This window comes from Acinonyx jubatus, chromosome A3, assembly GCF_027475565.1.
Source record: "Acinonyx jubatus isolate Ajub_Pintada_27869175 chromosome A3, VMU_Ajub_asm_v1.0, whole genome shotgun sequence".
Lineage (NCBI taxonomy): Eukaryota > Metazoa > Chordata > Mammalia > Carnivora > Felidae > Acinonyx > Acinonyx jubatus.
The window spans coordinates 52,768,121-52,794,106 of record NC_069388.1 but is presented as its reverse complement, the minus strand read 5'-3'; the positions used below and the strand labels follow the sequence as shown (position 1 = coordinate 52,794,106).

Here is a 25,986-nt window from a genome sequence, read left to right as displayed (position 1 = left end):
AATGGTGCAGTGGACAGAAGTTACTTCTAGACCCTTCTTCCCTTCAATATGGTAGTTTTCCCTTTATCCTTAGGTTCAGTTACCCACGGTCACCTGCAGTCAGAAAGCAGATGATTCTCCTTCTGATAGGTCATCAGAAGGTCAGTGGTGGCCAAATGCCACATCCCAATGCCCATGTCATTCACCTTATGTCATCTCATCAAATGGGCATTTTATCACCTCACACCATCAGAAGAAGGGTAAGCACATTGCAATACCAGTTTGAGAGAAAGACTGTATTCACATAACTTTTATCATAATATATTGTTATAACCCAGAAGAACACACACATACCTACCACAGCTCCTATCTACCAGGCAAGCCCACATGATTTGTGTGCCATCAAGGAGACTGCTGGTGCAGGACTAGGGGTTGCTAATGAAGGTGCAAATGCTTCTGGAATGGGAGATGTTGGCTGAACTATCTGCCTGAATATTACTGAGGGCGGTTTCCTGAAATCAATGAGAGTTGGGACGTTGCTTATTGGTGCCCCAACTTATACCTGACTAATCAGTACATCCGAGAATCTGGGTCCGAAGATGATAAACCAACCAACCAAACGAACAAAAATCTACTTTTAAGAAGGACGTTGACAGGTAGCTGTTATGTATATCATTTCACAAGTTTTAGGGCATGAAAGAAGTCCATCAGTAATAATAAGAGTAAATTTTTTAGCTATGTCTTCAAAGAAACAAAGGAATAATGTATTATTGGTAGCATCCTGTGTTCTCCTGCTGAGCTAAATGCTTATCACCTTGATGGCATGTCTATCAATACAGGACCCACAGACTTGATTTCTGAATTTCCTTCTAACTTCAGGATTCTAAAATGCCAGAAGGGTGGTTCTCAAAGTACAGAAAAAGGACCACAGCAGAAGCATCACTTAAAAACCTGTTAGAAATGCAAATTCTTGCCCCTTCCACCTTCCCAGAAACTCTAGGGGTGGGCCCACTTGTCTGTGTTTTAGAAAGGTATGGTAGCCAGCCTCCAGCATGGCCCCCAATGATCCCTACCTGGTATCCCCATCTTTGGGTAGTTCCATCCCACAACAATGGGACTGACTTGTGTAACAAATAGAATGTAGCCAAGGGGATAGATAGTTTATGACACCATAAAAAGTACTGAGACCTCCTTCTTGCTCTCTTCCTTGGATTGCCTGCTATAGGGAAGCTGGCTGCCATGTTGTAAGAGCATTCAAGTAGACCTATAGAGAGGTGTGGTAAGGAACTGAGGCCTCCAGTCAACAGCCATCTTGTGAGTGAACCATCTAGAAAACAGATCAGCCAAGCCAAGTCCAGACAGCTCAATGCAATCTCATGAAAGATACCAAGGTAAGCCAGCCAGCCAATCTGCTCCTACAATACTGACCACAGAAACTGTACAAGATAACAAATGCTTATTGTTCTGTCCAGTAGCTAAGTTTTGGGGTAATTTGCCTCACATCATTAGATATCTAATACATAAGCCCTCTCTGGGTGATTCTGACACATGTTAAACTTGAGAACTTCTCAAGTTCTAAGCTAAAACATTCATTCTCCAAATAATTACTTCTTGTACCTCCTATGCGCTAGGCTAAGAGCAGGAACACAATGGGAAAAGCACACACTTCCCAGCCCTTGATGCATCCTGTTCTCTTCCTTCATTGCCCAGTTTGTAATTTTATTTTATTTAGGGAAGGCACACCTATGTAATGTCTGTCACTCGGTGCACCATGAGTTCTTTGCCTGGTTTCCTCACCACTGGGCTGAGCCTGGGCTCAGCATCATGCTTGGCACATAGAGGGGCTTAATTAATACCTACTTATTGGATGACTTTCCCCTTCCATTTTCTCCACCTTTCTCCTGTATGATGAATTCAGGCACCAGGAACAAGTCTCCTAATACCACCAATGACATGACATTTAAAGGGTTCAAGGTGTGTTCCCCTGGGAATCTAACTACCATTTATTTCCATAGAAAGACATGTCTTTTGTGTTCAAAACAGTCAACTTTTAGAGTCCCTCTATTTCACACGTGCAGATTCACAACACGTATAAGGAAAACGTATGCAGCGGGTTTAGAAACATCAGTAATTAAATGTGACACCATTTTCCTTTCCAGAAGAGCACATCCATAAAGCAAAGGGCCTCATCTTGCTTCACCTGCAACGTCTTCCCCACAGGTGGAGCCCTGTGCTAATGAGGAAAGCAGGGCGTCAGAATACTGCTCTCCTCTGATAGAAAGCACCCTGCTGATTGCTGTACCTGGGCAGAGCCCAGCGCTGTGCACACAGAAACATCCTGATCTCACCGACCAGCTCTGCAATGGGTTCTTTTTGTCCAGTAATGAACATGAGAGGTTAGTGTCTGGACATGATGAGGTGGTGAGACAAGAAGTCAATAGTTTTTTTTTTTTTCTACGTGACCTTAGAACACGTATTTGGAGAACACTTCTCAATAACAGAAAATAACTCACTGATTTTTAGAAATTCTTATGGCCGACAGATTGAGATGTGAGCGACATCATTCTGCTAATATTTAGGAACATCAGATAAGTTATAAAACAGACTGGCTCTCAGCATATTTCTGAGCAGGATCAAAGAGGAGGCAGACAGACTGCAAAATCAGCAGAGTATTCAGAGGGCGACTGGGGCTCTGCTGGGCACAGCCCACCCCGACTGCATCTCCCGTCCATCCTTAGTGAGAGCTCACTCTTAAATCCGGCCAGGGACGGCAGGCCATGTCTTCTGTGACATCTGTATCCCCAGTCACAGAGCACAGCCCGCCCACTGGGAACTTAAGGCTTCCTTATCTGCTTGCTCTTTTTTCATTCTTCTGTGATTAGCAAAACTTAACAGCACTGTCCTATGCAACTTTGTGTGATGATGGAGATGTTCTCCTGCACTGTCTGTCAAGACAGTGGCCGCCAGTGCACGTGGATACTAAGAACCTGAAATAAAGCAAGTGCAAGAGGAACTGAAGCTTTTCTCTCCTTTAATCCTAATTAATTTAAATTTGCATAGCCACATGTGGCTAATAGTTGTCACTCTGGGCAGGACAGTGGTAGAAAACAGGAACCATTGCCCATCGGCACACCAACTCATCTTTAGAAAGATTTTATGAGTCTCATTTCTCATATGAGCATATTTAAGGCTCACGGGGGTAAGTGACATGCCCATGATCAAAAAGCTGGTAAAGGGCAGAGAAGAATTTACACTTAACCTGCCAGACCCAGCCTCCACTCCTGCAATGACGTCAAACTGCATTCCTCCATATTCGTGTAAAAGCAGCCTCTAAGGCAAGTATCAGCCTCTGAAAACTCCAAATTCTCAGTAAATAGCTATGAAAGGAAGCTGGCCATGTGTGGCAGGATTCCTTCCAACAAAAACACATGGGAAAATATTTCTCTCCAGCTATGACTATCTATGTGAGTCTTTCAACTGCACATTGCTGTAAGTATATCTGACAGCCCCCACTGTGCTCTAAAACTTCTGCTCCAAGGAAGCAGAAGCCCCATGAATTCGTGAGAAGGCAACAATATGAAAACGATTTTATTAAACTTCCGCCACATCCCATTACGCTGTCTAAGCATTATACTCTCCTACTTACCCTTTGCTGACAAACTGGATTATACTTTCTTTCCTAAAGCAACAGGATCTCACGAAACTGTGCAAAAGATAAAGACACTACGATTTCAAAAAACTGATTTGGACACAGAGTGTCAAAGGTATGACTTTAAAAGGGGGTTAGCTATACTGAAGGCAGCTAATCTACAGAGTCATATCGTAAATTCTGTCTTGAACTCTAGGTAAAATAGTTCACATTATTGCAATGCCACAAACTCACTCCAAAATCCACAGGCCTCCATTCAGATACTTGTGTGTCCCGTATCCATAATGAAAACAGTGCTATCTCCATAAATCTCTCCTTTATTCAGAGGGACCCAGTTTGCAGCCCAAATTAAGACGCAGGGTGGCTAATTTGTTGAAATTAGGCGGGGAGAACATCACAGTTTTTTGTGGACACAACTAACATCCTTTGGTTCCACTACAGCTTTCATATTGCCAAGGGGATCGAGGATATTCCTTAATATTACCCTACTCGGGTAAAATCAAAGAGATAATGGGATGATTAGCTGAATCATGGGTAAAGAAGTAGAGTAAAACCACAAATTTTGGAGGATCAAAGCCTGGCTGCAAAATATATATATATAAAATAAGCTAAGTGTGATGATTCTGTTATATGAAAAAAATCCATTTTTTAGATTAGAGCTAGTGGACTCTGGCAGCAAGAGCTGTACAAGGTCTTAGAATTAGTCTCATCAAAGCCTGCACTTGCTATCTTGCAGCACATGACACTATCCTACGGTCACAAATTCAGCTCCTCAATCTGGTATCACGTAAACAATGTGAATGGGTGAGTGGCTAGTGGATCACAGATGACCCAGGTGGGGTCTGTGTGTCTTCCCCCTTGAATCCAGTGGGGCCTTGACTACTCTGACCCGCAGAAGAGTGCAAGTGACATTGTGCAGGTCTCTAGGCCTCAACCTTAAGAAACAGGCAGCTTCTATTTCCTGCCTTTTGGCACACTTGCCAGGGGCCATGAGCTCCCATGTAAGAAGCCCGAGTACCCTGAGACCACCATGCAAGAGACCACGTGCAGGCACAAAGTCAATAGTTCTGGCTGAGCCCGCCCTCCCAGCCATCCCCGCCAAAGGGGCCAACCACGGGAGTGTAGCCATCGCATGAAGCAGGTGAATACCATGAAGTGATTCCCACTGAAGCCTGTGGAACAGAAGAATAACCCAGCCAAGCCTGTCCTGACCCACAAAACCGACAGAAAATAAAACAGTTTTTGCTGTACATCTTGCAATTCTGGGGGCAGTTATCACATACCAATAGAAAACTGGAAAAAACAGAGTGTTTCTACTATCTTCAGCTTATCTATGCTTCCTCTAAAACCACCTTTTAATTGTTCTGATTAAATAACATAACTGTACATTTGCTAAATACTAAGCCTAACCCTAACCCTGAGTGCCTGCCTGATCATCCATTTTTATATATACCTACCAATGAAGCCAGAAGATGGTGGGTTGGGCTGAATCTTCTCCTTGGTGTTCTCCTGGATAATGTCCCAAAGCTGCCATATAAATTTAGGATGAAGAATGTAAAATGGCTGATTTGGGTTTCTCTGCCGGTGCTGAACATATGGAGTGAACAGGTTGTAGTCTGGCTTCTTGTACCACTAAGAAACAAACAAACAAAAAAATCAACGCAATCAAGTACAGAGAACCACACTGTGAAAAGGAAACAGGGCAGCACCGGGGTGGGGTTGGAGACTATTTAGAGGCTAAGGGCCCGGGAGAAGGAGGTGAAGTATAGGCACTGCCTCATGGATGAGGGAACCAGAACAAAAAGAGATAGGGTCCCAGCCCTGAGGGACAAGGATTTGTTCTTTAGTGAAATATGGGAGATGAGCTAGGGCAGGGGCCCCAGACTTTTCTGTAAAGGGCCAGGTAGCAAACCCTTGAGGCTTTGTGGGCCAGACAGTCTCTGCTGCAACTAGTTGATGCTTCTATTGTACTGAGAAAGTCACAGAAGATACATCATGAATGAGCATGGCTGTGCTCCAATAAAACTTTATTTACGAAATGGGGCCAGATCTGGTCCACGGCTACAGTGTGCTGACCCTGGGGCTTCAATCAGTGTATTTCAAAACATATTTTTCATATGTAATACACAGTGACAGAAAGCATATCAGTTATTGCCTAGGTCTGGGGCAGTGCTGGGCAGACTGATAGGTGGGGCACAAGGAACTCTTGGGAGTGCTGAAAATATTCCATTTCTTAACTGTGGTGGTGGATACATGACTATATAAATTTGCTAATACTCATCAACATGTATCCTTCCACTGACTGTACATGTTACTGTATGAAAAAATGTACAATAAGGTTGATTTACTTAAAAAATTTTTTTGATGTTTATTTTTGAAGGAGAGAGACAGAACGTGAGCAGGAGAGGGGCAGAGAGAGAGGGAGACACAGAATCCGAAGCAGGCTCCAGGCTCTGAGCTATCAGCACAGAGCCAGACATGGGACTCGAACTCACAATCTGTGAGATCATGACCTGAGTGAAGTTAGTCGCCCAACCGACTGAGCCACCCAGGCGCCCCTAGGTTTACTTTTAAATGTCTTCAGAACATCTGAGGTGCCACCATGAAAAAATGGGATTTGGAGGTATGTGGGGGAGAGACTTAGTTCATAAGGCTCTGAGGGCCCTGTTATCCCTTCAAACAGACACCTTCGGGAAACAGTAGATACGCACTGAGATCCCAAGTAATATTCCATGGTTGAATGGGTTCTGTGGCTTTAACAATTTTGAGAAGGACCGGGGCCAATCATCTTGTGTAAACTTTGCCCCCAAGCCAAGAGGCAGCAGAAGGGAAGCAAGAGGAGTGTGGGCCTCAGTTTCTTCACCCCTCCTCCTGCTCCCCAGAGCGCAGGCCACCCAGAAAGCAGCCCGGTTGCCTGGGTTTCAGCACTGTTGCTATCCCCTCCATCGGGTTGGACAGCTCTGTGCCCCGGGCTTGGATGCTTCCCAAGGAGGAAGAAACAAGGTCCAATAGCTAGAGCTCTCAGTCTCTCCACAGATAGTGAGAAAGCTGTCAGAACTTAAAACCAGAGAACTTCAGACCGGAAAGGAAGCTGAAGAGTTCCAACATGCATTTCGTGCCGGATTCTCGGTAGACGGTACCTGTGAAAATCAGCCAGAGAGCTTTCTCAGAAACTACACACTGGGGCTGTAAGTGATATGTCAGGAAATGGGGCTCTGACAGATACATTTGAAAAAATACTCTCCAGGTGATTCTGGTTTGCGCTCCTGGTTAAGAACCAGTTAGGATTAAAAGAGAGAGGGAGGCAAACCATAAAAGACTCAAATGCAGAGAACAAACTGAGGGTTGCCAGAGGGGTGATGGTGGGGGGAGGGGCTAAGTCGGTGAGGGGCATTAAGGAGGGCACTTGTTGGGTCTTCTACTCCTGAAATCATTACTACACTATATGTTAACTAACTTGGATTTAAGTGCAATTTTTAAAATTTTTTTAAAAAAGAACCAGTTAGGAATCATGCTAGTTAAATGTCCAGCCTTGGTCTCAAGATGAACAGTGACACAACAGCCCCAGAAGGACCCATCTGACCTTGGGCCGCTGCTCTCTTGTGAAGTCCTCTTGGTAAAGCCAAGGCCTGTTCCCTCATTTCCATCATCTTAAGAAGGATGCATTCTCTTGGGTCATGACAGAACAAGTTGAAAGACGCTCAGTGGCACAGCAGACATTATCTTTCATGAGGCTAAAACTATCACACTTCTTTCCCAGCCCTCCTTAAAAGACAAGTGCATCGGCTTTTCATCCAAGTTCTCACCAGAAGTAACTAGCTGCTTGTTTAGATAGGCAATGATTTGCCAGAATGCCATGAATGTAACTTGCTTATATTTTGATGGCTAGCAGTAATCTTGTTTACACTGTATCACATAAGGTAAGAAAGGTTTAGAGGAAAAAGCCAGAGTTGCACACTCAAGAAGAGTCTGTAACAGGTTCCACTTAAAGGGCAGTGAGCTGTTGATTCACAAAGTTTAGATTCTCTTATCAAGCACTTTGAATTTATTTCAGAAGGTCTCGTAACTACGTGGAAGGTGATGTAACCCTATCACAATGGAAAACTCTGAGTTTACTTGGCTCAACTTCCAGTGTAACTAGGAATTTCTGAACATTTAGGGCACTGTGATTTGTTTTTGTTTTTAAACCTTCCAGAGCAAAAGCCCTTTTTTCATTAGGTAGGTCACGTTCACCAAGTACGCTACCGGAACTGGGTATCAAAATGGTATGAACGCCCATGTATTTCAGTAGTGCCCATGATTGGTTTCATTCTGTAAAAGCTTAATCCTTGACTTGCTCCCATTATTAATCAGTCAAAGGCACTGTCTGATCAGTAGGGTAAGGGCACCAAAGGGAACACTTACCAGGTTAAGATTTGCAGAGTAAGGAGCAGGGTCCCAGGCCACCAAAATGACGTTTTTATACAATGAACTGTCAATGAAGTGATGATTGGGGTTGGTCAGAATCTGCAAATACACACAGAAATCATTTCAAAGCGAGTGGCTCTTCAAAATTATATTTTTAAAAAGAGGACAGTTTAAAAAAATGAATCAGAGCAAGAAAAACAAAATTACTCAGACTTTACTATTTTCCTCTGGGGGAGTGAGAGAGGCAGGCATTGCACGCTAATGAACCTGAAGAAATGTCTGGGGAAACTAGGGTTAAAAATAAAATTTAGGAGGGGTGCGTGGGTGGCTCTGTCAGTTACCCGTCTTGACCTCAGCTCAGGGCATGATCTCATGGTTCATGAGTTCCAGTCCCCAGTCAGGCTCTGTGTTCACAGCCCAAAGCCTGGAGTCTCCCTGGGATTATGTGTCTCCCTCTGTCTCTCTGCCCCTCCCCCATTCTTGTTCTGTCTCTCTCTCTCTCTCTCTCTCAAATATAAATAAACATTAAAAAAATTTAAAAAACAAAATAAAATAAAATTCACGAGTTCTTACATTTTCATCAGCATTATACCCATAGCCGGTGGTATCGAATCAGCTCCTGAAAGATGCGATGCCTTAGCTAATTTGGCACCCCCGACCTCCTCTCTAATTGCCTTCACAGACAACTGGAGAAGGAGGCACAGATATGAATGACCCACGTTATTAAGGTGCCTTCAGAGTGCCAGCCTCAGGACAAATGGAACAGGGACAGCCAGCAGACTGGTGACAGCCCACATGCGACTTCCTCCCTTTGTGGTCCTAGAGGAGTCCTTCGATCTCACCTGCCAATCATCTTTTTTAAACTACAGCTTTGGAGGAGAAAAAAAAATTTGGTTTTCCTCAGTGTTGAGGTGCAACTTTTCACAGTTTTTAAGATGCACTCTCTTTCTTCATACAGATTTCTCAAGTCAGGACATATTTTACAGGTGGCATGTATTTTAATTTGTGGGGATGATTAGCTAAAAAGCTGGAAGTGTTAATAAATGAATGGCGACTCTTACAATCCATGCTGTCTATGAAGCAAGGAAACATGGCGATTGTTTCTTCCCTTGCTGCAGGCTGCCTGGCTCAGGGTCCCAGGCAGAAAGCTAATCTTTTCTTCTGCAAGCAACTTGTCATAAATCATCCATCACCTCATGTTCTTTCTATATAGTTTGAAACTCTAGAAACTGCCATGGTTTTGAGAATAATTTTGCTTTGAATTTGGAAAACATTTGTATGAAAAACACCAAAAAGAGAAATACTTCCATTTTCAACAATTTCATTTTTAAAATTTTCAGATAATGGACTAAAGTTTCCAAGCCACCCTACTGACCCTTGGATTTTGTAGCCTTTGCTTTTTCTCCCCTTCATCCCTTGCCTTTCACACCACCATGATTTTTTTCTAAATTTAACTGTCCTTTGCTCCATCTGTAATATACAACACACTATGATTATATATATACACATACATATGCATATATGGATATCCATACATGTTTCTATATCTTCTCTGATTTTTCCTTTTAATCTTATTTACTCATTTCTTCCTAGTCATGTCACACATAAATGCCTATTTATCTGCATTTTTTCTCATCAATTCTTTTATGATTACAAGAACCTACAAATAAGCAAGACCATGGTCATGTACAACTGGGTAATTTCTCTTCATTCACCCAGTTAAACTATTTACCTATAAAATGTACATGCATGAAAACACTCCATCCATCTTACCTGGGAATTAATGATGCGCACGGTGGTTTTATTTCCAACATCTTTCTCATAGCCACGTGTAGGTGCCGAGTTAAATCTCAAAACTGCATCATGAGAATCTAAGAACACATGAGTGACAAAGTTACTTAATTTTTTGCTGTAGAATCAACATAATTTAGAAAAAGTTTTAAAGCAAATTTTTTAATACCTGAAGCTAACTGGAAACAACCAATATAGTTAAGATACCCATACATGTCATTTTCAGTGTCTGTAGTGTTTATTTCGAATGAGGTCTTCGCTAGGGGACAAATCAACATGGGAACATATGAATCCATTACATGTGGTCCAATGTCATCTCAGATATATGTAGGTACTTGTTATGTGTTCATATTCTCTAAAGGGGCATGCTTTATGTGGGCATTCTCAGAGATTCCAGGGTATTTCCAAGATGGAATCCATGGGAGCAGACAAAGGCTGCAGACAGAGGCTGCTTGTTTGTGGCCTCTTATTGCTTTAGAGCATGAAGGCTGCTCATGGTGTCGCTAAAGAGGCCACTTGTGCCAGGACAAGGACATCTCCCACACAGTGAGAGCCACAGCCTTCAGTGCAACTTTTATACCTTGGGGTACTGGTTTGTGCTTAAAAAGAACACCAGCCCTATAGAACACTGTACGTTAACTATACTGGAATTGAAATTTAAAAGTTGAAAAAGAAAGAAAGAAAGAAAACCAGCTGATTTCTGTGCTTTACAAATTGCTGCTGATTCCCAGAAGGCCCATGTGAGAGCAATCGAGAGCATTCTGCATTTCCAGCAACGGTATGACCAACTGCCACAGGACTGGAGGACGGGAGACACCACCAGTGGTACTGGCTGCCGAGGCTCTTTACACTCTTTAAGGGCACACCTTGGTTCACCGAGCCTCAACTACAACATAAATCTGTGTCTCTCTTCATTCAACTTGACAGACTTCCTCGAGTTCTCAGGGGTCCCGGATGAAAACACACCTCCCACATCCTGGAGGCTGACGAGGACACGAAGAGCTAGAGGTAGGCTAGATGGGAATGGGGACACATTCCCTTTCCACAAAGCAGTCTAGATGCATGCATGTGTCTTGAAATCTCCCAAGCCAGCTACTGTGTTGCCCAGAAACCAGAGTTAATCAGCAATAAGGGAATCGCTACAGGCTATCTTTAGCTTCAAAAATTCTATGCACATTTCAAGCTTACCTTGGAGCAACGACAATGCCTCTGTCTGCGTGAGAGAGAGGTAAGGTTATGTATTTCTGATTCACCAAAGAGCCTGTAGATGTGCCCTATGTTTACCGTGACCATACCCCACACAAGTCCTTAAAGCAGGCCACCTCCTTGAGTGTGCTGCTCCCTCCTGAGCAGTCTTCCTAGGAGACACTTTCCTACTCCCTAAGTATCAGAGACTGGGCACACATGCCACCATTGAAACAACGTTACCTTAGGGGGCGCCTGGGTGTCTCAGTCAGTTAAGCATCTGACTTCAGCTCAGGTCATGATCTCACGTGGATTTGAACCCTGTGGATTTGAGCCCTGTGTCCGGCTCTGTGCTGACAGCTCAGAGCCTGGAGCCTGCTTCAGATTCTGTGTCTCCCTCTCTCTCTGTCCCTCCCCTGCTCACACTCTGTCTCTCTCTCAAAAATAAACAAACATTAAAAAGAAAAACAAACAAAACACAGTTATCTTAGGTGCCTTTCTTGACGGGCCCTGAACTCAGAAGAATTTGTATTCCAGTTTTGAGCACCAAAATTAAACAGAACACAAAGAAGGAATAACGGGTACTTGACTACGTAATTGAAAAAATTCTAAAGGGGAGCCTTGGGTGGCTCAGGGGGTTAAGCATCTGACTTCAACTCAGCTCATGATCTCGAGGTTTGTGAGTTCGAGCCACATGCCAGGCTCTCTGCTGTTATCACAGAGCCCACTTCAGATCCTCTGTTCCCTCTTTCTCTGCCTCTCCCCAGCTCGTTCTCTCTTTCTCTCTCAAAAATAAACAAATAAGCATTAAAAAAATTCTACAGTGTTCTTTTAGGGGAAATGGTGCAGGGGGGGAGCAAGCTGTGACCACCTGTTTTAGTAAATAAAGCTGGACCACAACACGGACATAGTCATTTGTTTATCTATTGTCTGTAATAGCAGAGGTGAGTTGTGACAGTGACCCCCATGGCTCACAAAAACTAAAATATTTACTACTTGGTTCTTAAAGAAATAAATAAAGAGGTTTGCCAATGTTTACATTCTAGGTGATCCATGCTTTGAATAAATGATGCCTAACAACCTGAACACTTTCTATTTTCTTTACAATATAGGCACTTGTTCATACATTTTTTTTTTGTAATGAGCTGTTTGGTTATTTATTTTTATTGGATAGTATTTTCTCATACAAATTCAAATGCTATTGGAGTCAGAAAAATTTGATTACCCAAAGCAGTGGTTCTCACGTTTTGGTCTTAGAACCCTCTTACACTCTTGAAAATTATTGACAACCCAAAGTTCTTTTGTTTATTTGGATTATATCTGTCAACATATGCCTACTTTGGAAGCAAAATAGAAAACTTAAAGATGTTTTGGGGTGCCTGGGTGGCTCAGTCGGTTAAGCATCCAACTTCGGCTTAGGTCACGATCTCACGGTCCGTGAGTTGGAGCCCCGCGTCGGGCTCTGTGCTGACTGCTCAGAGCCTGGAGCCTGTTTCAGATTCTGTGTCTCCCTCTCTCTCTGACCCTCCCCCGTTCATGCTCTGTCTCTCTCTGTCTCAAAAATAAATAAACGTTAAAAAAATTAAAAAAAAAAGAAAAAGATGTTTATTAATTAACTGATTATTATTTTCTTAAAGTAGGCTTCATGCCCAGCATGGAGCCCAAGGTGGGCCTTGAACTGACCACCCTGAGACCAACACTTGAGCTGAGATCCAGAGTCAGATGCTTAACGGACCAAGCCACCCAGGCACCCTTACTTACTAATTTATTTTAAAATATTTTTATGAAAAATAACCATATTTTCAAAAAATAGAGGACTTGCACTGGTTTAAATGTCTGCAAATCTCTTTAACGCCTGGCTTTTCAGAAGACAGTTGGTTTCTCTTAACTGCTTCTGCATTCTGTTGCAACATATTGCTTTAGTTGAAGTATATGAACCCTCCGATATATCTTTGAAAATGTAAGGAGTACTTAAAGTCTTTCCACATTACTGAGAATATTCTTCTTTGATACTTCATCAAAACTTGACAAGTGCTAGTTTCTTAAAAAAGCTTTCCTAATGTGGAATGTGAAACCGTATCAATGAACTTGCCATGCTCTGTTACATTAAAATCCATTCAAATAGTTCATCTTGCTCTTAAAATGGATGATTCACCCACACATGATTTTGCAGCATTGTGCAACGGTCATTTGGAACTACCAATTTAATAAGTTATGCAGATCTTCCAAATATTGATGCACTTCATTATAAGGTATCCCCCCCAAGTCACAGCAGTTAATATTACCATGCATCTCATCAGTTTTTAAGGCTGGGACACTTCTAAGTTTGAAAGAGTGCCTCATGGGGTTAATGAGGTTGAAACTAGCAGAAAGTTTAAAGCTTGTTTTTCTGAGAACTGTTCCCCCCTAATCAGCTGCTGTGTCTTTTCAGACCCCACTAACAGACTCACTTGGCTATTTCTGCAGAAGCCTGGACTCAAGGTCAACTGATATGGTTCCAGCCTAGGAACAAGCAAGGCCTGGCATTCCTTACTCGAGATTACAAGCCCAAGACCCCCTCCAGTTTATACTGGCTCTCAGAGCAAGCCCATAACCCCTCTCCTCATCTGAAGATAACCTCCTGACATCAGGGGCTGAATTCTGCCTCCTTCAAGAGTTAAGTCTCCACCTCAAGGGAACATGGGGTATATGTTACAATAAATGTTTGCTCAATGAACATGCTATCTTTCCTTATGAGTAGTTGTTAAGTTTCCTTGCGCTTTGCATCAATATGTATGCATTCTCAACCTCTATGATTGTAAAAAACTCATTCCCTCCCCCTTGGAGGAAGCAGATTTGAGGCTTATCCTCCCTTCTTCAGGTTTGGCTGCATAAATGAACCCTTTCCTTGATGCATACCTGATGTCTCGGTGATTGGCTTTGCTGTTGCACACAGGGCAGACGAACTTGGGTTCAGTTACAAGTTCCTGGTTGAAAGCTTGAATTTTATTACTGGCAAAAAAAAATACTGTCCGCTATTTTCCTAAAAGGGACAGGCTCACTCAATTCCTCTTTGAGAAAATATCTACCAAATATCCAGTGACTGAATAAAGTATGTCTATCAGTCATTTGTTTCAAGTAAACATGGCGTCGCATGATACAAGTGGCTAGTTCTGCTCACTACTCAGCCACACAAGGGCTTTTCCACTATGTGCTGGTGTGCAGAAGCGTTTTCACGTCATTGCCTTCTTGGTCTTGAAAACATGTGTACTCAAAGACTGATATTTAATAAAGCCAACATTTTTAAATGTTTTCCTGCTTCCTCAAGGACATCCATAAGTAAAACTGCCACTCTTTTCTTCTCCTGCAGAGCTTGGCTGCAGAAATCGCAACTAGTACCATTGGGCAACACCGCCTTCATTTACACTAAGCAACAGTTTTACCTACCACTGCCTCTGCACCACCAGTGCAAATGTCAATGGTTAAAAAGACCCCTGTGTGTTTTCATAAAACGTTTTCCCCTCATGAGCCCCTGAAGGGGTCTTGGGACCCCAAATGTAAGCACATCACAACGATGTGAACTGCTGATCTGGGGCAACCCACTCCCAAGCCAGAGTGAGAGCAGGCTCCAGGCAGTGAGGTGACCTTTAGGAGCAGACGTAATCAGGGCACTATGAGGGCAAGAAGTGTGAGGCCAGTGCTGCTGAACCTTAGTTCTCCTGCTAAACCATGCTGCCCTTGGACGCAGCCTCTGTCTAAAGGAGAGGTGAACAAGCCAAGGCTTCCAAGCAGTGGGTGCTTTCAAATTAATTAGGTAGAAATTCCAAATTAACGGTATCACCCTTGAAAATGTCATAGCTTTTAAATGCCAGTATTCTACACTGAGGTGTGTGTTAAGCCTTCAAGCGACCACACAAGGCACAGGGCACAAAAACATAAACTAGCTTAATTCCTTTGGAAGTGGTAGGAGTCTAAAGAGTTAAAAGGCCAATTTTTGTGCAGGAGGCTGCTATGGAGAAGGAACCTCCTTAAAGCTGTCAGTGGGATCAGGATGGGAGGGGGGAGCGTTTTGGGGAGGATGAGCTGAGAGCGTGTCTATCATGCAGACATGTTTTGTAAACATATTCCTGGCTGTGCATCTTCTTGATAACGCTCTTGAAAAACTAAGCTGTCCATTCATATTTAGAAAAGAAGGAATGGATCAGACAGCAAGCACATGGGGAATAAAGTAAAGCCTCATTTCTGGAGAAGGCATTTCCAGGGTAGAGCCATTTCGTGTTGACCTTGAGAACAGGGCCAGGCTACATGCATTCACTAAGGAAGATTAAAAAACCCTTCAAGAATCAGCCAGCCAGGAGGCGTACCAGCACTAAGTCAGTGCCTTGCCTTGGGCACTGGGCCCCACATCCCCCTCCTCCCTTCCCGCACTCCTCCAGAAAACAAAATCTGAAACAGCAAGGGAGCAAAAGCCTCCAATCTATAGGGAATGGCCTGCCAAAGAGATGATTCATCCCTCTCAAGACTCCGCCGCCCCTGTGTGCCTCGCCTCTCCCTGGGACAGCATGCTGCAGTGTGACTTCCTTTGTGCCCTCCACTCCAGGCTCTGGAACTCTCTCTGAAATGCAAAGCTGACCCATCACTTCCCTGCTTCAAAGATCGTAATGCCTCTCTTGGCCCCATGGACCCAGGGGTCAGAGCTAGACTTTCTGGAGACCCAGAGTGGGGTTTAATGGAGTCCAGGCTCCACCCACTGTGCCTGTAGGTGCCCCCATAAAACAGGAAGATTCCTTTTCTTGGCTTTGCAACAGTTTACACAAGAGCATTTAGAACAGGACTTTGCAGTAGACACCCTATAAGTGGCACCTTTTATTACAAGTATTAAGTGAAATCTAATTTCTGGAGAATGATGTGCAAGCGGCCTGCCTGCCTATCAATGTAAGTCTCTCCCCACTCTCAGCCCCTCGTGCTCCCTGTAGATCTCATGCCACCCACCTCCCCCATCTCCCTACCCCTGTGCCCTTCTGTGTGCCTCCCACCCCCCCCCACCCCCCCGGCCAAGCACTTCTCATGCTGTGTCTCACCTACCTCTTACCCTAGACTTCAGCCTGGATTTCCCTCTTTGGGCACTCCTTGCTAACCTCTCTCTACCCAGTCATCAGCCCTCATGGTGGGTTAGGATTCTGCTGTCATTTCTTCCCCGTCAGTAAGCATATCTCTCTGTCCTTCTAACCACAATACTGAAAATGTCTGTTCAGTTGGTCTTCTCCAATGGACTGCATAGGACTTGAGGTTTATCCCTCAGCCTTATTTATCTTTGCATCGCTAGTGCCTAGCATAGCATTAGGCCTCGGTGGGTTGGGGACTCAATAAATAATCAATTCCTGTTAAATAACTACAGGATCTTCTTTCTCCCCTTTTGAGGCATCAGGATCTGCCAAATCCTAAGCTATTACCACCAAGTACCATATGCCCTGCTTCCTACACAAAGCCCTCCACACCCTCCCACTTCCCCAGACCCTTCCCAGAATTTGAGTTGCAAACACACAGTCCCTGATTTCCCACATCGGGGCTAGGGCTGTTAAGACATTTCTCCTCTGTAGTGTGTTTGCACAGGACTGCTGGGAGCTGATTTCACTACCAAATTATTATTGTTTATGTGTATGGCTGAAAAAAAAAATAATCTCTTAGTTCTAGGAAAGAATGTTCCATGTTTCCAAAACAGTTCAGTTTGCTTTGCAATAACATATTCAAAGTGGAGGTGTTTACAACTGCTATACTGTTCTCAAAAACAATTACATGGCATGACTCAAGCCTAACAGAAGAGGGAGAAGCAAGACTGAGTTGTCAGAGGAGCAACCAGCAGAGGGAGCTACAGGGCGGCCGATAAGCAAACCTGAGGCGCATGGGGTCTCCCACTCAGAGAGGGGAGATTGATGGAGCATTCTCGGCCAGTACAGCCTGGAGGGGCCTCCTGGCAGGGGTGACATGGAGGTAGGTACTTTCTTAGCTTCTTCCTCAGTCTTTCATGAGACCATGACCTTTCTGTAAGTTCTTTGATCTTCATTTAGCCAATTACACAAGTAGAAATGTAGGGGCCAAGATGATTTTAGCTAACCAGCATGGCACGCCCCAGCATTCAAAGTTACCTGAAGGAATCTGCTGAGTGAATCTGTTTTTATCAAGAGAGACATTAACAAATATGTGTTATAAGCACATATACGTTAGGGGAGCAGGAAGGAGACATAGAAGCACCTGGCATGCACAAGTGCTGAGACTAAGAGACACCCTTGCTTATAAAAATGAAACTTTTTGCTTTTACACACGGAACTGTGCTGATTCCACATTCTTAAAATGGTAGTAAAAAACTGGGTTCAAAGGAACCTGGGCAATACAATAAAGACAATTTCTTAAAATTTCTGAGTTGCGTTCTTCAATATCATAATTGGAAGTCTATAGTTCTAATCATGAAGCTTCACCTAAGGGCAGACAATAGAAATTAAATTTGGATGCTAGCAACTAACAAAGATGTAAGTGACATTTCACGTTCCCCAGAAATGTGTAATTCCCAGTGTCTTTCACACTCTCTTCCAAACTCTGAATCAAGTAGAATTTATAAGACTCTGGTCAAGGATATTTTTGCCAGAATAAAGAGCAAGAGAAATCTCCCTGACACACAAGAGCAATCCCTATATGCAGCTACTATGCAGAGGTGTTTAAAGCAAAACAAAACCGGAAGCAAGTTACTGCCTGCTTTAAAGCATAATACTTAAATTCCTTCTTACATTATTAATAATGGTCCTCGGGAATGAGAAGGAACTTCACCCCAGGGAGCTTTAAACCACTGTTCTTCCATAATCAATTGCAGACTACTCTGCTCCGGCTTTGGCTGCATATGACACGTGGACAGTGTTATTATGAGCCTGCTGTAATGTCAGCACTGGGACACTGGGACCCTACACCTCAAGCCCGTGCTCGTGCTTACTTTTTTCAACTTTTTAAAAATTCACATTCAGCTCCATTCCCAAGAATGTCTGATAGGAGGTCTGGGTGGTGGGACCCAATTACAACGGCATCGCCCCATTTCAAGGCAGCTCTGGCATGTCAGCCCCTCCTCAGGAATACAGAACACTGACAGACCCAAGAAACAAGGTTATTCCTTTTTACCAAGTGAGCAAAAGCCCCTTGACTGAAACTTCCAGATTAGCTATGAGCTACAACACTGTCTACTGTGAGATGTATTAGACACAGTTGTTTTACAACTTGACTTCAGGCCAAGGCTGTGTCCGATTCACATTTTTTTCTTGGCACCTAGTACAGAAGTCTGAACATAGTAAGGACTAAACACATGTTTATTAAATGAATGAATGATTCTATAGACTCAAACTGCTTGTTTGCCCGTGTGGCAATGGAATGAGCATGGGCACAGAGGGAAGGCTAAGGCTTTACAGCTAAGCCTGAAGTTTGCTGAGAAAGAAGGAATTCTGCCTCCAGATGCAAAAGAGAAACCCTGCCTCAACTTCCCACCTGCTTGCCTGCCCTGCAGACTCCAGCCTCCAGACAGCAATCTCAACTCTTATCCAAACTTCCAGCCTACTCACCTGCCCTACAAATTTCAGACTTGTCCATCCCCACAACTGCAGGAGCAAGTCCTTAAAAAAATCTCCTCTCTCTCTACATCAATCTGTTTCTCTGGACAGGCCTAATACAGGAACTATGACCCAGATGTGCTCCTGGGCTCTTGACAGGGCTCTGAAGGCAGAGTTCAGAAGGAAAGATGGATACCCAAGGTGTGGTCATGTTATTTACCATCTTGGAGAAGGTCCCTGATGGGTGTCCTGGCCACGACTCAAAGGTTGGACATGCACCAGCTGGCGTGAGGTCAGAGCTCATTGTGCGGACAGGAAGGGCTCTTCTCTGAGCCACAACATCCATTTAGTCCCTGGGCTAACTAAAATTACCACCATGCATACTTCTCTTTGCAGTTGCGCCCTCTCTAACTGTCGCTGCCCTGCAGACAGTTCTGCTTTCTTTTCTGGTCCTCTTGCTCCTCTCCCATGAGCCTACAACTTAGGGGTTCATCAGGTCCCTGCGGGCTAGGCCAGGAGCCTGGCCACGTAGAACACAGTCTCTTTGGGAGAAGAACTCGGAGCGGCTGCCAGGGGCAGGACACAGACCTTCCACTCCCCTGCCAGCCAGGAGAGGGGCAACACCACCGCTTTCAAATCGACCCCCAAAAAGACCTTTGCTGCTACCTCCAACAGGCTCGTTCTGCGCCAGTGAGGGAGAAGCACGGGAGACTCTCCGGCTGGCGTCAGAGACATCCAGCGCAGAACCCCCGTTCTGCCCAGCCAGCCAGACGCAAAGAACAAGGCCGAGTGCGCACCGTGGGCGACCGTGCGGGACCCACCTATCTCCTCGCCCAGGGAGGAGTTGAGGATGGCGCCGGCAGACATGACCACGGCGCAGCTCCGCAGGCCGCGCGGGTGCAGCTGGCTCAGCGGCACGGCGGGGACCAGCTTCTGCCAACCGAGCGCGGAGAAGGGCGCCTCCTTGCCGTCTAGCGTGCGCACCCGCACCCGGCTCCGCAGCGCACACAGCAGCTCGGCGCGGCTCAGCCCGGCCGCCCGCCGCCCGCGGAAGCGCACGCCGTGCTTGTTGGCGCTCAGGTAGTCCTGCATGGCCTTCTGCAGCCGCGGGTTGAGCATCTTGGACGAGACGTTTCCCTTCCAGAGCCGGTGGAGGAAGGCCCTGGACATGGACGAGTATAGCCTGTCCCCGTCGTCGCCGTCCTCCAGCGCCGGGCTCCCGCCGGGTTTCCGCTGCCGCTTCCTCGACCGCCTTCTCTGAGCCAGGCGAGCCGGTGCAGCCCCCTCCCGCCGGCCTGGGTCCCTGGGGGAGAGGGCCCCCGGCGTGCCCAGAGTGTGGCTGTGCAACCCTGGCTGCCCGGCGGCAAAGAAGTAGTCGTCGTCCTCCGGGTAGAAAGCACTTTGCGATTTTCTCCCGATCTGGGATGAAAAGAACTCTTCGTCATTTTCAAACCCAGCCTGCACCTGGGTCCATTGCGGCAGGTCGCCTGGACCAGCGCGGAAGGGGACAGACGGGCGTCCGCCCAGCAGCCGCTTGTTCGCACCCACGCTCTCAGGCAAGGAGGGCTCCTGCATGGCACCCATGATGGCTCTCTGCTTCCCCTGCATGGGCAGGAGCCTCCTGGTCTCCAGGAAGGAGAAGGAGCTGGGCGCAGGCTCAGCTGGGTTGCTGTCGGTGAAGTAAATGAAAATCACCACGAAGAGGAGCCCCCAGGCGAAGATCCCGCAAAGCATTCGTTGTCTCCATTGCTTCAAGTGGGGTTTCATGGCAGGTCTCTGGGGTCAGCACCTTGTGTCGGTAGGAGGCCGAATGAACCTGAAAAACAGCCAGGTCTGCAGTTAGCCACAGGAAGACACCTGCTCAGAGGTCCCTGGGGACAATCTGGCTTGAGCAGTGTTTCTGCAGGGGAGGGTTAGAAGGGGCATCAGAAACCAGGTTCATTTGGGAAGTTTGACTAAATTTAAGCATCATATCCCCCCAGCCCCACCCCACTTTCCTCCACTTGATCCGTGCCAGACAAGAGGTCCTGCCTAGAGTCTTGGGAGACAGCTGGAGGAGTGGCTGTATATATGGAAAACCTCTGCAGGTATAACCACTTCCCCCACCCTGACAGCCACTGAATTGGGGCCCATCCCAAAAGCCTCTCCCTGAAACTGGGTTTACAGAATTCCATTGGAAAAGCAAAGCAGCTGAGTTAAGAAGCAGAGTCCGTCCGCCCTCTCTTCCCTGCTTTATCAGACAACAAAGGCTCCTATATTGTACAGCTGTAGTACTGTGTGCTTTTAATGGGTGACAACCGTGTCAGATTCTTCCTGGTCTCCCCCAGGCCCTGGGGGCTGCCTGAAATATACCAGAAGTCCGCTAGGGTCCTGAATAACCAATGCTTCAGCCAGGTCTGCAGTTAGCCACTGTGGGCGAATGTGATGCCAGGGTATCTGTGGACTTCAAAAATACACTCAAATAAGTAGCCTCCGACTTCACCCCCATCATGAGTCTCTCATGGAACAGGAAGGTAGTATGTTCACATGTCAAACACGGGAGGAGATGAAGGAAAAGCTGCCTGATTCTAGATGAGCCTCCAACAGAGAAAGGTGATGAAGAAGGCAGAGATGAAATGGACAAGATAAAAGGTAAGGGAGAAGGAACCTCTCCTTCACACAGTACTCGAGCCCCTGTTTACTGCTACATTGCTGTGTAGGTACAGTGCCTGGTACTAATAAAACAGTAACAAGAAACGCCCTTAATGTTCGGGAATGTAAGCAAAGCCCCCAAAAGGGAAAAATACAAGGCACGTGTAATAATACTGGAGCTTTCTGGAGCCTACCAATGAGCACAGTGTCCAACACAGGCAGACACTGAATACATATTGGCTGAACGAATGGCGTGAGCCTACGTGTGCGTGTTGGGGGTGGGGGTTGTGTGTTTGGGTGATGGGGTTGGAAGAAGTAGGGAAAACTGAACTGGAAAGTGACTCCCATCCAGCCATGGGGGACCCGGAGGGTGTATTTGGATGTTTGAGCCACAGGCTCTGTGAGAAACGGGGAGAAGTGAAGTTCTCTGAGCGAGGGTACCATGCTGGTTGCTTTCAGATTTCTCTATAGCAGGTAGGGGCGACAGGGAGGAGAGGTGTAAGGAGGCAATACAGGGCTCGAGGGGGTCATTGGTAGAAATCAGACACTCAGAAAGTAGAGTATGAAGAACTCAGAGGGGGACTTCCCTCCCTAGCATAGGCTGATCCATGTGACTAAAACTCAAAGGCATGTGAGGTGGGGCCATAATGCAATGGCTGGGTTTTTACTTAGATAACTCATATCAAAATGACTGATACCTACATAAACGCAGTTACTGTGGAAGCTGTCCTCTGTCTTTGGTGGTAAAAAATGATATGCCAATGTAAGAAAACCACGTTTTCTTTGTGGCTCTGTAGCCGACTAAATATGGACACAGATTCATTGACCCCCTTCCCATTGAGAGGTGGGGGTCTAATCCTGTCCTTGCATTCAGAGGAGGATTCTGTAACTGCTCTGATCCGTTTCCACTCCCTGCTTCCATTTTCTACTTCTTAAAACGCTCATCCGGAGGAAGCTAGCCACCAACAAGGCTGTCTCTCTAACCTCAGTCCACCCTGCAGTCAGGAAGCCCAAGCTAGCCATGTAGAAAGGCCACATGGACTGCAAGATGCCCCGCCAACCCCAAGCTCTTCCGGCTGTCCCAGCCCCAGCATCAAACATGAACAGCGAAGACACGTGGTGGTGCGTCCAGCCAAGTTGAGCTTTCAGATGATCCATCCCTGGCCAACCTCTCACTGCAACTGTATGGACGACCCCAAGTGAGAACCCAGCCAAAGCCCAGTCTACCTACCGCCACAGTGATGATGACAGGTTGTGGGAATAAGCCACACAGGTTTTGAGGACTTTGTTACCTCAGAATAGATCACGGGGGCCGGTGCTAACAGAAATGTGAAATGAGAAGTGCCCCAAACGCTTCCAACATCATGGCATCCTTGAAAGGAGAGCCCAGCCTCTCAGAGATTATATGAAAAGCAATATTCATTTCAATGGAGGGGCTGTGGCTTTTAAAAACGTGTTTGCTTTACCTTGTATTCACCTAAAGGCAAGGCTGCAGGTTTCATTTACGGTCATAATTCAAACACACGCGTACAGAACATGCTTTCACCAAGCTGGGAACGTTGATGCCAATAAATTAACACAGAAGAAACAATACTAATGGTTAACCTATGTGCCACACCCTAGGCTTACTCTTTCCCCCGGATTAGTTCATCTGGTCTTCCCAGCACCTTATAAGGTAGGAAATACACTTTATAAATGAGGAAACTAAAGCCCGGAGGGGTTAAGTAACTTGCCCAAAGCCGGGGAGATAGCTAGCAGCAGCGACTGCATACAAAACCCATCTGCGTGACTCCAGGGCTCACACATTTAGCAGTAAGTTCTGACTCCATTTGATCATACAGACTGAAGCTATATCTTCTAAAGAAGGCTTTTTAAGCTCTCTCTGGTGAAGGATCGCTTTTTTTTCTCCAAACTATCACAATCTGATGCTCTTATATTTCCACTCCTGCATGTCTTGGCAATGCCCAATTACCGTAAAAGACTCTAAATGCTTACTGTCAAGTTTTGTACACATCTCATCAGGAGCTTGTAACGGACAGTTTGCAGATGTGCACACGCAGTCTGGGGACCACACTTTGAGTAGCGTCTACCACATGATCTCTCTAAACCTGTTTTCTCGGGAGCCTGTGCTTCAAACTGTGCTGCCCAAGCTGAGGATCTAGATGCTATTTCCAGTATTTCAACATTTCTATTAGGAAATCAGAAAATCACCCTTAATGCCGGTTATTCTGCCCTTACCCCAGATGAGCACACTGCAATACCATTCTGACACTAAGCTCTGGAGTTAGCACAGTCTGCGCCAGTTAGGGACTCAGTCCCACAAGACTGCCTCCACCTCGGACACCAGCCTGAAGTGGGAACCCCAGGCCACATGCACTTAGGACCCTTTCTTTGGCTAGCAATCTGGGAGGTTCCCATGGCACCCCCTCGGGTTCCATAATTTGCCAGAACGAACTACGAGAGCCCTGTACCAACGATTACCGAGGTTTTGTAAGGTACACACGTGGTTCGAGGTCTTGCAGGGTGGATCCCTCTCTCTGTGGTGTCAGAGAACATCACTCTCGGACACCACTATGTTCATGAACATGAAGTTTCACCCAGCCCTGGTATCCAGAGATTTCCCCCTACTGTCTGAACACACAGTTCATCTTTCTGGTGACCAGCCTCCATCCTGAAGCTCGGCAGGGACCCACCAAGAGTCACCTCATGAACATAACAAAGATATTCCTGCCACTCAGGAAATTGCAAGGCTTTTGGCAGCCCCATGCCAGGAACCCCCAGACAAAGACCAGAGAGATTATTCTGCCACAGCAAGGCTGTAGAAGTCCTCATTACGTGGTTGCCTCTCGTTGAGCAACAGCTCTGGGCACACAGTCGGTGGCTTGCTGAAGAATGGGGAAGTGGAGATGTCTTTGTCCAGCATTTGCTTGAGAGACTGTTTTTAAAATAGCAAGTCAGAAGGGGAGGGCTGTGCACAGGGTTGCTGTGTGTAAAATGATGAGGAGGAAGCCTTGATCCTTTGGGGAGGGCCTAGAAACCTCTGGCCCTCTGGGGTTTGGAGCTGAGGGCCCCACCCCCATGCCAGGTGACCCTGAGCTGCTTCAGAGCAGCAGAGTGGGGGTATTAGGCATACAGACTTCCTTATTTAGAAAACGCCTCGTTCCCAACCAAAGCAGGCCAAGACATTTTGTTTTTTAACTTTGGGGAGCTGACAGACATGGAAGAGAGGCAGAATCATGACAGGAGCTCTCTGGTCAGAAGGCAAGCCTAAAAGGAAAAAGCAGGAGAGAAGGCACTGCCATGGGGCCAGGACCCTGGGGCAGCTCTTGTTGTCTCTGCCCACTTTGTCAGGAAGCAGAAAGGTGGGATTTGTGAAGCCCTCTGGGCACCATGCAAGCACTGGGAAGCCCAATGCAATAATGATGATTTTTCATTAGGTAAGATTTCGTGGCTTCGGATGCACAGTAATAATAGAAAGGAGGGGGATCAAGGTCTCAACTCATGATTAGGCTGAACTTTTAATAATCCAAAAGCTTCCCCACAACCTCTGTCGCTGCAAACCTTCTGCTGCCAATTAAGGGAACATTCTCCAAAATGATTAAATCTCAAGGCAACAGCAAATCCTCCGCCAGCAAAACGCTACACACATCATTTTACGGATCATGGGGCCCAGTCCCCAGCATCTTTATAAAAATCCAGGTCAGAGACAGGTGGAGGACATCACCAATGTTCTGTCCATTGCTCATTCTTCTCCTCAAAATGACCATTCAGCCAGAGGAAGAAATGTTCAGCTAAGCAACAGAAGAAGAAAAAAACAACACATTTTTTTTCCTCTAACGTGGTATATTTAAAATATAATAACGTAGCTTAAACAAAGTAACGTATACTCATTGCTATTTCCCATCATTAGCTGGTGTGATATAAATCACATCGGGGAGATATAAGAGCTACATCAGGCAAATCATCCGTTCCCAGGTGCCAATGACAAAGTGCTACCTAATCATACGTTCACGTGTGCTTTGTCGGGGGTGATTTTAGTGACTGCGGCAGTTCAGTCCCTGCCAGTTGTCCCCTGGGAAGAGAACTGGCAAGATTATAAGCATCGTTTGTGTGGCGTGGCCCTCTCTCCATAGGGATTTTTTTTTAAGTTTATTTATTTATTTTGTGAGAGACAGAGACAGTGCAAGTGGGGGAGGGGCAGAGAGAGATGGAGAGAGAGAGAGAGAGAGAGAGACAGAGAGAGAGAGAGAGAGAGAAAAGGAGGGAGGGAGAATCTCAAGTAGGCTCTGCACTGCCAGCACAGAGCCCGATGTGGGGCTCGAACCCACAAAGCGGCGAGATCATGATCTGAGCTGAAATCAAGGGTCAGAAGGTTAACCAACTGGGCCACCCAGGTGCCCCCTCTCCAAAGCGATTGTAATAACATTATGACCTACTACTTTAGCTGTGCTAAGGTCTACATTCCAAGTAGACGTTCTCTGCCCACTTGAACTACTTTTCTCTCTTCCCACTTTTCTCCCAATTCCTATTGCCTTTCTAGCCAGGCCTCTGGGAAACTTAACAGGGTAACACTAAAGCAATGATCATAGACAAACAAAACAAAATGACTGGCTACTAGAAATTATTTTGATTATTCCACTTGTTCAGGAATTTCGGTGCCCCTCAGATACTAATTCTCAAAGAAATGAGCCACGCTTCTGCATGGAGGATGTTGAAAATAATACGAAAGAGTGTTAATAATCCTCCTTCAAATTGTTGAGGGAGAAATCACATTTTCCA

General features: G+C 45.7%; 1 protein-coding gene and 1 long non-coding RNA gene across 7 annotated transcripts in view; one reads left to right on the top strand and one right to left on the bottom strand.

Annotated features, from left to right (window-relative positions):
• The window catches only part of ST6GAL2 (ST6 beta-galactoside alpha-2,6-sialyltransferase 2), an 85,276-nt gene that overhangs the window by 23,080 nt on the left and 36,210 nt on the right, over positions 1-25,986 (bottom strand). For all 6 annotated transcript variants that reach the window (XM_027069394.2, XM_053200361.1, XM_027069395.2 and 3 more), the window contains exons 2-5: positions 19,398-20,392; positions 9,809-9,906; positions 8,033-8,134; positions 5,086-5,260 (exon numbers count right to left, since the gene is read on the bottom strand). In XM_027069394.2, the coding sequence (XP_026925195.2) occupies positions 5,086-5,260; positions 8,033-8,134; positions 9,809-9,906; positions 19,398-20,343 (1,321 nt within the window). In that variant the 5' untranslated portion in view covers positions 20,344-20,392. The remainder of the gene's footprint in view (positions 1-5,085; positions 5,261-8,032; positions 8,135-9,808; positions 9,907-19,397; positions 20,393-25,986) is intronic.
• Positions 1,173-5,049, top strand: LOC113602438 (uncharacterized). Its single transcript, XR_008289236.1, has 3 exons — positions 1,173-1,370; positions 2,200-2,375; positions 2,862-5,049. It is a non-coding gene; the product is annotated as an uncharacterized LOC113602438 (long non-coding RNA).